A 12,277-nucleotide genomic window follows, 5' to 3' on the forward strand; every position below is an offset into this window, starting at 1 on the left:
GTCTAATAGACGAATTTGTTTGCTTTTATAAAAAAGCTTTCATAAAAGTTATTATAATTTACACAGTGTCTTATTGTAAATTTCTTTTGTTAAAAAAATTTACATTTATCAAACATTTCGAGGCACATTTAGAAAATGTTTCGATAACGGTGATGTGTTTGGATCCCTATCTCTCGAAGAGCTTAAAAAGTATCTGTGGATAATTTTATGAAGAAAAAAAAATGTGCACGGTTAAAAAAAACTATAAATCAATATTGATTTTTCTTTTAAAAATATGCATGTATTTGAAATGTAAATCATCACTATTTCTTTTGTATTTCTAAATTCTCCCATTTCAAGAACAGAGGCTAAACCAAAGAATCTCCCCACCATATTGATCTTACTTTATACTGCAGTGCGAACAGTCAAAGGACGGAACTAAATTTCAGCAATGTCGATATAACTTATTATAATTTATGTTTTTTTACTCAAACATAATATGTTTTAAAGTTAAAGACACTCACAACTGTCCCATTCAATTTTAAAGGTAAATATTTAATTAACCTTTATTGTTTAATAAATATATGTGGTGTTTTGGAGAGGAACGACAGTTTTTTTCGATGATAGAAACATTTAATAACAAAATGAATTATTTACACATGTGATGATATTTGAAACTTTTAGAAATATTAGGTGGAAAAGTGTGGGCCGTCTGCCCCGATGATTTGAACAAGAAAATGGGCCGTCAGCCCCTGTTATTAACACATAAGCCCCATCTGGGCTATGCAGTACAAAAGATATGGGCCTGTGCCCTGTTATCACAACCATAAGTGTCCCGTCTGGGCTATTGCAGTTGATTGTTCAGCAACAAAACGAAGAGTGAGTCTCTGGGTTAAAAAAAAAAAAAGGAGAGGCGGTGGTGCGGGGAAGTTATGACGCTAGAATCATGGCGGCAGAAGAAGGGATGAGAGGGAGTTTTTTTCCTCATCCTGCATATAGTATTACACTAGAATTTCTTTTTCATTTTAAGATACTTTGTAAAGTTCTGTACTGTAAATGCTTATACCACAGTGAAATAGAAAAAAAAACAAGAAAATTAAAACTTTTTTCTTCCCTTACTTTTAATTTTTATATCACTACATTTCCCCCGGTAAAGTGGATTTATTTAATAAATTATTTGTTTCCTTTTAATTATAATTCGTAATATATTCTGCTTCAGTTCACTAATTAAAAAAAAAAATTTTTAGAACTTTTTTTTTTTTTATTATTCCTTGGCAGAATGGGTGTTGTTTTGGATTTGATGACGTGTACACCTTATTTGGACTTCATCACACTTTTCAACTGTGTTCAAGATTAATAGTAAACAATGCAAATGTGTCGTCATTGCATGCGTTGCTATGGCGACCGTTGCTGTTTGTAGTTTTTTTAGAATTCATTTTTAATTTTGTAATGAATTAGTTGGTGGGTTTATTTTTGAGATATGGGACCAGAGAGATCCCATAAATACTTCTTGAGTTGTGAATAAAAGAGAATTTCCTCATTTGAACGATATTTTTTTGTTTTAATTAAGAATCAGAAATTCTGACCTACAGTTCAAACTGGATCATTTTCAATTCTAATTCAGGTAAATGTCCCGATATACCAATGGGTAACCTGTGACCGCCTTTCCGCGATCACAATTTTTAAAAAAAAATTGATTTAGAAAATTAAATAAATTTTAATGATGAACTGTCTCTCTTAGATCTAAATAACTGCAAATTACTTTTTTTAAAATTTCAATTAGTTCCTATGTCTTGCTTGATTAAAGTTATAAACAAATATTTCTTTACAGTGTTCATTTATTATTTTTTTTTCTCACTATGAAACTACTTTAATTTCTATCGAAATGCGCATATTTTGTTTATAAATTATTTATTTAAATGAATTAGGTAAATGTTGATTATATACGTAATTTAACCAGCACATAGAAGAGGAACAAAAGAATTTCTTCATATCATGTGTTTGTGTAAAATCAAGTAACATTTTATCTATTTCATTAGATAAGATAAGAAGCAAATAGTTCCTCCAACCCAAGTACTCTCATGATTTTCCCAAAAGAATTTTTTCCTCTTAAAATTTAAAGCAATGATAAAATTAATGTTTTCATGTTTCATTCTGGATTTAAAATAATTTTAATAACCATTAGACATACATATTGAAAATTTAACAACAGTTTAATGCTGCTTTTGAAAGCTGATGAAATTGAAAAAAAAAATCTGCTTTTAGCTATCATCGTGGATTCACTTATATTAAAAACCACGTACGTGTGCAAATGTTGGAATGAAAGCATTTCTCAATAACAACGAATTTAAACACATGAGAATGATTGATGTGTACTCGTTAAAGACTTTTCAAAAAGTTTCTTTTGGTTTAATAGTACACTAATATGCTCCCCTATATATACGCGCTTGTGTGTAACATAAAAAGCTTCAATTAAACTTTTTATGTTATTTCTAAACCGAAACGCTTTCTCACACTTTTAAATTCACATCCTCTCCTTTATTTTTGGCTCAAGTTTGCATTAATTAAAAGTAAGACATTTTCCCTTTTGCTCGAGCGACCTATTTAATAAACCAATTACATACAATGTTAAAAAGATGCACATTAAGATTGCGAAATAAATATTTTAGTCATACAATCGCCAAACAGCAACCTTATTCAGGATTGTTCCCAAAAATAGTATAGCCGGATACCACGTGATGAAGGCGGAGGCAAGTGCCAACTCCTGGTGAACGAACTACAAAAAGTTGATTCTATAATGGGTAAAATCTATTCCAATCAATAAATATATTTAGATCAGAAAGAAGGGCATTTCAAGACGGGTGGGAAAAGGGCCGCTAACGGCCTTAGGTGCCTCGATAAATTTTAATGATGATGATGAAAAGAGGGGAAAGTGGCTGACATGTTACAATAACCGAAAATAGTAAATCCTCCATCTAAATAAATCAAGACAGTATACATAAAATAACTTTATTAAAATTTGTACAGAACACCTTTTATAAGCTCTTTTGAGGTACTTGACCAAGGTGACGTCTCAGACATTCTGTCTCTGTTTAAAAAATATGAGCAACTTCTAATGGTCAGAAAAGAAAATGATGATCAAGATAATAATAAAAAGCAAATAAATAAAATTATCAAAAAATGAACTCTAAGGAATGATTAATTTCGATCAAAATTGTGCGGCAAATGATAAAATTCTTCTAAGTAAAATTGAATGTATATTATAGATCAATCATTTCAACTTGTAAGTATGATGTTAAGCTTTTAGGAAGATTTAGCGATGTTATACCGAAGGGCAGATTCCAAGATTTTTGTAGGTGACTCTTAATGGCACACTTGGTGAGATGCTTCAACGATCGAGGTTGTAAAGTCGTGACGTTCTCTTTGAAAAACAAAAGGGCATAAAAATCACAAAGTTCCATAAAGTGTTTTTCAGTCGAGGGATAGAAACTACTAGTGGGAGGAGGTTGTCGAAGGTGTTGGTTAATTTCAGTTTTCAACTCTTGTAAAGTAACAATAGGAGTGGGTAGAACACTCCAGAGGAGTACAATGCATTTTGACATGGAGGTAAATTTCGTCCGTGATCGGCATCTCGCTACATTTACTAGAAATAATAAGACTTCAGTAACTGTTTTTCTTCGTCTGGATGATTCTTCAGCAAGAGGTACTCTCAGCCATTCGTAGACATAATCCCGCCTAAAACAAGGTGTAAATGGGTTAGATGATATAAACACATAAAGCGTTTTTCAATCTAATTTAAAAATCTGTTTGGATCGAATACAAAACAAGGGTGCATTACTTTTGAGACAGTGATAGACGTTTATTACGAAAAGTGACGTGAACTATTTTCACCTTTTCAGTCTATTTACAAGAATTTTTAATTTCTTTCTATTGTTTCTTTTTAATTATCTATCTGTTAGCTTTTACTTTTAAATTTTTTTATTTATTTGTATGGCAATTCGTCTAAACTTCGAATAGTAACAAACAAAACATCAGAAAAAAAAAAGATAAATAAAAGACTGTCATTTTTATGCACAAATGTAAAAATTATAAAATTTAAAAAGAGAAAATAGTACTTTTTTCTCATCAAGACATAAAATATATGTATTGAAAACAACTACATTTTCGTCCTTTTTGAAATTTGCAAGTCGAAAAAAAGAAAGAAAGAAAATAAATAAATAAATAGGCAGTTTAAAAATCGTGAAATCTAAGCTGTACAATAAAGAAGGATTGATGATAAAACCACAAGTATTAACGACGAAATCACATGAATTGGACGCAATAAAAAGGGGTAAATAAACCGTAAGTTTTGTGATTCATGTTTTGTAATAAATAATATCGTATAAAAATATCAAGATTTAAAAAAAAATATATTAAAAATACAGTCAATCAGTAGAAATAACTGTCGAAAATTTTTCTTAAAAAATTATAGAATTATCGCATCAAATAGTGAATAATCAGGTGCGCGATTTGAATTTCGCGTATCATAATATCGGGGATTTTAAAAATCATGTAAAAACCAACATTAACTGGAAAAAAAACGAAAAAAAAAAAAAAAAACGATCGAACTATGCATGGATTTAGCGCAAAACAAACGGGTCGAAAAGTAATCACTCATTTATGCGTTTCGAATTTCTCGTTTCTTAATAATATCGCGATTTAAGAAAACCACGTGCAGTCATTGTGAAAAAGTCAATCAAAAAAAAAAAAAAAAAAAAAAAAAAAGGTATCGTCACGTCAAAAGTGACTAATAAATGCACGAATTGAATGTGTCAGGGCTCGAAATTAACGGTGGTCTGTGACCACTAAAATCGGAGTCGGACCAGCATAAAATAATAAACAGTAGTCCGCCGCAGCCGATCTCCGTTAATCTATTCTCGCGGCCGATCTATTCTCGATCTTACGAAACTTAAACGATCTTACTTAAAACTATTTCAGAGCTTATTCAAAAAAAATTTTTTGAAATTTTTTATACAAAATTAATATTAATCAATAAAATGCGACTTAAATCAAAAATTTATGATTTTTTTAAAAAAAAAATCATGATTTTTTCAATCAAAAATTTAAATTTTTTTTTATTATTTGCAGCTAATAGGAACGCATAGACGGACCAGTAAAGTTTTGTGCGGACTAGTAAAATGTTTTAGTTACTGGTGCTATGGACTAGTAATTTTTTTTTTTTTAATTTCTACCCCTGTGTTATAATAATATTGCATAAAAATTTAAAAAAAAAAAAAGAACAAAATTTATGGCAATAATAGCCGATAAAACGATTGGAACACAGCATGGATTTATGATGGTATCGACGCAAATCGGTGATTACTCAAATGCGCGACTCCATCGGAATTCTAAAAAATATGAGAAAATCAATCGCATTCGTTATCTCTAAAAGAAAAGAAAAAGGATCGAAACACGGATTTGCGATGGTATCGAGCGCGTTGAAATGCACATTTCGAAATTTCCATATCGTAATATCATATTAAAATTTATTTTGATCTAATTGTAGCTAAATAAACAATGAGACAAGTATATAACATTCATGAAATAATTCTTCTGTTTTACATTGGAATTTGCAACAAAATTGCTACTCACTGAAATATAACATAAAAAAAAGCATAATTTTTTTCTTAAAACCATCATCATTTCGGAATTACTTATTAATTCCTTTTGTGTTCGCCTCAGTTCTTTATTATTTCTAACCGAGGCTGTTTTTTCTTTTCTGTCCTCAAAGTTCCGTTTTTGTTTAACAAATCTGCATGCATTATCGCGAGTGAATGAGAGTGTTAGTTACGGCGATAATGTTTTGTTAACGAGATTTTGCGTAAGTGACAAAAATAAATTTTACATTAGCAAAACTCCGAGAAAATTTTGTAAGAATATAAATTATTGATTTTCGTGAATCATAACCCAAATTGACTTAGCGAGAAATATACATCAAATTACGAGAATTCTACTTATCTGAAACGGATTGTTTAAACATCAAGTAAATGCGTTTTTATTTTATTCAAAACCCAAGTAGTAGCTAAAAGAATATATTCATTAGCTAAAACAAATAACCGCTTTCTTAATAGGAGCTGTTCTTGCATCGCATCCTATAAAAAATTCAGGCGTCAATGGGTCTCCCACTGTTAAAATAACCATTGTCTATATGCACCTTTAAGTGTTCATTTTCTCATAGTTATAGAAGAAAGCTTTCAAGTTTCAACCACGCAAAGTGCAACAATATTGTTGGTTATCATTACAAATAAAATAGTCTGAATGTGAACCTTAGCTTATGGATGATAATAATCAGGGGTCTGTCCAGACATTTTGTAAAAGGTCCTGTTTCTGTAAAATTGTGAAAAAATTACTCATAATTTGTGATATATAAGCGTTAATTCACATTCTTTCAACCAGGGTCCCGCTTTTGTGAATTTGTGCAAATAGGGTCTTGTTATTGCTAAAAATCTTTTCAAGAAGTTTTTAAATTGTAAATAGATACAAGATTATGCTCAACAATTGCTGCTACTAAATTAGACATGCAACATGAAAGTACCAGTTAGCAAAAAAAGCTGAATTCAACATAAACGCAATCAAACATTATGAAATTAATAAATGTATGGAGCTTAAAAAGCTGAATTCATAGTAAAAGCTGAAAACTTTCATGCCTGATGCAAATATTTGGTATTTAGTCTATATTTCTCAACGCAAAATTTTCATTTTGGACGAATAATGGAAGCAAAATCACTCACATTTTTAATAATTTCAATTGACATATTTTAAATAATAGAACTTAGTTATGTATCACTTTTAATGTATTACTCATTAAGCAAACTAACAATTCTTAAATTTATAATATTTTATTTAAAAAGTTGCCAGAAATTAATTTTTACTTACATAATATTCTATAAATTAATTTCACGAATAAATATAAATTGATAAATTATTTATTTACAAAAAAAAATTATCATTTAATAACAATAAGAATGTGCACACGATGTTTGTAAAAGTAGAAATATTTTCTTAGAATACTACATTTGGAATTTAAACATAGGGAAACTTGGAAAGATTAGTTCATTTCCCCACGGGGATGGGTTTATTCGATTAACAAAACAATAATGAAGATAAACAAATTTGTGAAGGGTCTGATTAAAAGATAAATTATTTTGTGAAGGGTCAATTTTTATGAAAATTGATTAATTTTCAGAAATTAATTGTCTTTTCCTTTTAAGAGAAATTATGTTGATTCAACAAACTCAATTCAAATTCATATCGAGCAAATAAGATTGACACGAAATATTTGATATTATAATTTTTTTTTTGTTGGAACATTTGTTATATGCATCTGAAGTTTTTAAAAACTGAAAGTTTTGAAAAGGGGTTCTATATCTGGAACCTTGCTGACCCTGTCTCAAAGTAACATATAATAAGGATTAATGATTATAAAGTGTTTATATTTGAAGTTTTTTAACAAAGGCAATTGACATCTAGGGCCGTCACAAAGTTAAGACAAAAATTTGCTAATCCCTAATTTTTTTGAGAGTATAGCTGAATATTAAATATTTTTTCAATTTTAGCAGATAAACTCTTATTTGTCTTAGTAATATCTTATTTTACACTTACCTATATATTTTACATTGCATGACCTACAAAAAGATGAACATTGAATAATCATGTAACTAAAATAAACAATAATTTTTTTAAACATAAAATGGGAAAGTGAACATTCAGAATAAATCAAAATCTTACTTACCAATCAATCTAAAAAAAGAAAGAAAAGTAATTGGTAAAATATTTAATACAATGTACGACAGTAAAAATTAGAATACAGAATCTTTTTAAATAACACTTTTACTGTTTGACGTAGGCAAAAATATATTTTAGCTGATAAAATTTTGATTCAGTAATATATATAATTTTATTTTAGTTATGATACTAAGCTACAGACTTTTATGTTTATTATACCTTTATATTATATAGGACCCAATTTCGGCATTTTAAAATTTTGCTTATAAATAACCTACGTTCAAGCTTCTAGAATTGTATATGAAATCAGCCCTGCTTTAAAATGAATTGACTTACCAAGTCTTAAAATGGTTATCATAGGTACAAAGCCTTTGTGAATTTGGTTTGAATCCATACTGAAGTAAAATAGTCAATTGTTCGAGACAACCAGTCAAAAGAGCTGCAGTAACAGGACAATATTTAAAGTCAGTCAATTCATGCCCATCAGTCCAAGCTCCCCAGAAATCAAAATGAAGAGCATGAGCAGCTCTCGTAACGCATTTTAAGAGTTCTGCAGCTTTAAGCTTGCGATTTTTACCAATTACACCAGACAGCACTGCTATTTTAGATTTATTTTGCACACACAATGTTTGCCAAAGCTCTAAGAATAAAGTAGGATCATCACATCCTTTTTCAAGCAATTTATACGCTATGTAATAATACAAGTACGAAGATTCATCAGCGTTATAAGTCAAATGAGATAACCTCCACACACGGAGAATTTTTTGTACCAAAATTGGTAAATCGTCACGATCACTCTGGGAGATATCGTTTAACACAACAACCTTGTAGTGTTCGTAAATTGCAAGTGAGCAGTAGTGATGAATTTCTGACTCACTAAATGTAATATGAAACCAAGGAATACGATGGGAGGATAATTTTTTATACTCGTAATCGATAAGATTGAGATAGTCAAGGAATGGTGATTTGCCCCACTCAGACCAAACAAGTTTTCTTGAAGAAGATTCATATATATTAAAAACATTTTTCAGAGTTTCTAAACTTCTGGATCGTTTCAGTTCATTATACAACATAGTTTACGAAAAGGCAGAAAAACTAACATCAATTTCAATGATGATTCAAAAATGAATTTCAATCAGATTTAAGTTTAAAATTAAATTTACACACCATCTCAAATTCCGCGCTACAAAATTCGACGAACACTTACGAAAATAAACAAGATATGCATCGATATACTTCGAGATTATATCGATATATATATTTCAGTACCTCTATTTCCATATATTGATGGCTATATCTTCGATTTTTTTTTATAAAAAGATATTAGTTAATTCTATTGCAATTTTAGGTTGGGGGAAATTTTTAAAGCATAAAATTTTGCCTTTATATTTTATTAAAATCCAAAGTTAAGTAAATATAAAAGTTTAGGGTATTATTTCTGGCAGTACAATATAGTTCACAAAAAGCGACGTCAAGAGCAGTGTTGCCAGATTGGGCTACAAGTAGCGGATTGGGCTACTTTTAAAAGTACCCGCTACTGAAAATTGAATTTTCGCTACTTGCTACTTTTTGGGCTACTTATTATTTTTCGAACGCTACAAATCTTAAATATGCGCTACTTTTTTTCCTTACTGAAATATATATATATTTTTTAATTTTTTCCCTTCCCATTATAAAATGATTCTGAAAGTTTGCAGCTTCTTTACCATTTTTAAAAAGGACATTTTTGTTGTTGTTGTTGAAAACGTTCTCGCTTCAGTTTTGGATTCTTGATATGCTTTACTGATCGAGTCTATAATCTTTCCATGTTTATGTTTCAAATCGTAGACTCGGGAAATCGCAAAGATATATATGGAAAAATGCACGGAGAGTATGATGGGGAAAATGTTTTTTAACTCCAACTATCGTTTATCTTCTGGAGAAAAAAAATCACGTTACTCGCTTTGAAACTCAGAAAAATTAAATCCAAAGTCATTTTACCTGATGAATGAAAATAGTTGTTGTGAATGACAATGAGTTTCCATAAAATATCGTACTGTTAAATGCTTTTTAGTGAATTCATTTCACTTTTGTAAATCACGATCTATTCATAGTTGCACGAAAAATAGGAAAATTTTTATATCTCTCTAGAGCAGGGATGGGCCAACTGTGGCCCGCCGGAAGGTTTTATCCGGCCCGCGGATATAATTTTAATTTGCCGATCAGTGGCAATATACATAAACAATATACATCCATTTTCTTGTCAACTATTTAAAATTATTTCTGTTTTTCCTTTTTTAACAAAGTACTGATGACCTTTTTACTTTCTCTATTTTTGTTCTACAAAACATAAATTGATGGAAATAGTTAGCACGGACAGCTTCAATTGGTAAAATGTTGAAAGCAAAAGTTCTTCATAGAATAGTCTTAGATTGGCTCTAGCTAGCATTTGTCTTTCTCGAGGAATCTAATATAGGTAAATTGTACTTCACATTTGGCAGACTACGCATTTTAAGATCCAACGAGCGGACAATCTAACAATTATCTGAAGCAGTTGTTTCTAAATATGCCAAAGTTTTACAAATCATTACCAAAAGCTAGTTTCCAAAATTTAATATTTCATGCCCAGAAAATCAGCTCTATGTTTGCTTAATCTTATATATGTGAACAAGAGTTTTCAACTTTGAACCTTAGAAAGAATCATTTCAGAAGTGGACTAACAGAAAAGCATTTAGCCTTGTTCCGTAAAATAGGCACATCTCGCTTCGAACCTTAATATAAGGAACTTTTAAAAACGAAATCGCAATTTCATTCATCTCACTAAATATTTAAATTAAAACTTGTATATCGCTTTTTTTTAAATTTTGAAAGTTTTATTTGTCCCACCAAACATTTTTTTTCTCGATTTTTGGCCCTCGACCAAAAAAGTTTGCCCATCCCTGCTCTAGAGCTTAGATTTGCCCGTTGTAAATGATGAAATTATTTTTTTTAAAGGAAGCTATAATATGTATTGCTATGGTTACAGTTATTGTTTTTCACCTCATTTTGCCAAATATGCAATAAATAAATGAAACAAATAAAAATTAAGTTTTGGATAGTTATCACATTAAAATAAAATTCGTATTACCAAACGCAAATGATAATCAGAATTGGCATCAAGGAGAACGACATGAAGAAATATTTCATAGAATGCCAAGGCCCACCCAATGATGACGATGAAGCGCAAAAGATGGATTTTGTTTTTAAAACAAAAGTATATACTATGAAATTTCAAATAATAATTAACTATAACAATGAAATTATGAATAAAAATGACTAAGTTAATTGAAACAGAATGCACTTAGGGATCAGGAAAACTGAATAACGACAATTTTTTTAATTCGAAAATGTCAACATTTTAAACCTTTCGAAACATTTATAGTAATTGCAAAATAACTAGGAAAGATAATTACTTTAAATGATAAACACGGTAATGTACATGCTGCGTGTTATAAAAGGAGTTTAGAAAATTATTAAAGCTACTACAGTGAAACTATCGTAAACTGATCAGAAGTGGAACTACAGTTTGATGGTTTTATAAGAGAAGTCATCTTATAAAAATGATAATAAATTGTTTTTACCAGTTTTGCACTTGATCATCAAAATCTTAGATAGGTGATTAACTTATAGAGATGGTCAACTTAACAGGTTTCACTGTGCAAGTAAAGTAAGCACAGCAACTAAGGCGAGCTGCGAGAAAAGAAAATATTTACGAGCATTTAGTGCAAATCTATCTTTTCATCATTGTTTTTTTTTTAACTTTACAACAGATGTTACGGCTACTATAAATGAAAAAAAAATTAGTTAAAAATATTTGTTGCTTCGTGGACGCTTTAAAATACTGTTTCATACGTGGTCCAAATCAAAATATTCATTTGTTCACTAAATTACTATCAAAACTATTCTCAATCGAGTTTGAAACAATTATTGATGCTGTTACAAAGAAAAGCAAAGTCATATTTCTCATCTGCGAGCTGAATGTTTGTACTTTGTATTGTTTCGAACTTCAGAGCAAAAATGATTAAATAAATTAATTTGCTTATCAAAAAAAGATTTTTTGCCTTTTATTTTTAAATACACACAGATGTAGGCCCATGAAGTTGAACTTTTCTGAATTTCTTGTTGGAGATTGGGTCCTAGTTAGGTCTTATTTTTAATTTCCTCGAAACGCGAGATAATTTTTATTAAAAAAAAATTAGCTAGTGAGAACATTTTTATGTGCGAGTAATTAAGGTTCTTGAGGTTGGGGAACGAAGCGAGCTGAGGTCGAAACCTCTTAGTATTCTTATGCAGCTCAAAGACCGCACCAACATTAAAATATCGAAGACAGTTCCGACTGATTTTTACACATAAAAAAGCTGGAAAAAAACGAACTAGCCAATGTTATTATAATTTTAGTGTTTTCTGGCAAACGGCGCTGTTTTACAGAAATATAGCCAAATAAATTAGTGCAGTAAATAAATTTATATATATATATATATATATATATGACTTATTTTTGGGCTACAAAATGTTC

At 29.8% G+C, this 12,277-nt stretch overlaps 1 protein-coding gene across 2 annotated transcripts; it reads right to left on the bottom strand.

Annotated features, from left to right (window-relative positions):
* Nucleotides 1–2,974: 2,974 nt before the first annotated feature.
* Nucleotides 2,975–8,968, bottom strand: LOC107438860 (uncharacterized). 2 transcript variants are annotated; one of them, XM_043046280.3, is made up of 3 exons: nt 8,080–8,968; nt 7,621–7,643; nt 2,975–3,714 (listed from the first exon to the last, which is right to left on the bottom strand). In XM_043046280.3, the coding sequence occupies exons 1-3, from the start codon at nt 8,814–8,816 to the stop codon at nt 3,689–3,691; spliced, it is 786 nt and encodes a 261-aa protein (XP_042902214.2). In that variant the 5' UTR covers nt 8,817–8,968; the 3' UTR covers nt 2,975–3,688. The 2 variants fall into 2 exon arrangements, with proteins under 2 accessions (XP_042902214.2, XP_015906747.3); XM_016051261.5 differs by lacking the exon at nt 7,621–7,643 and having other exon boundaries at nt 8,080–8,967.
* Nucleotides 8,969–12,277: the final 3,309 nt, after the last annotated feature.

This window comes from Parasteatoda tepidariorum, chromosome 1, assembly GCF_982258835.1.
Source record: "Parasteatoda tepidariorum strain Cologne lab strain chromosome 1, Ptep-v5.0, whole genome shotgun sequence".
Classification (NCBI taxonomy): Eukaryota; Metazoa; Arthropoda; class Arachnida; order Araneae; family Theridiidae; genus Parasteatoda; species Parasteatoda tepidariorum.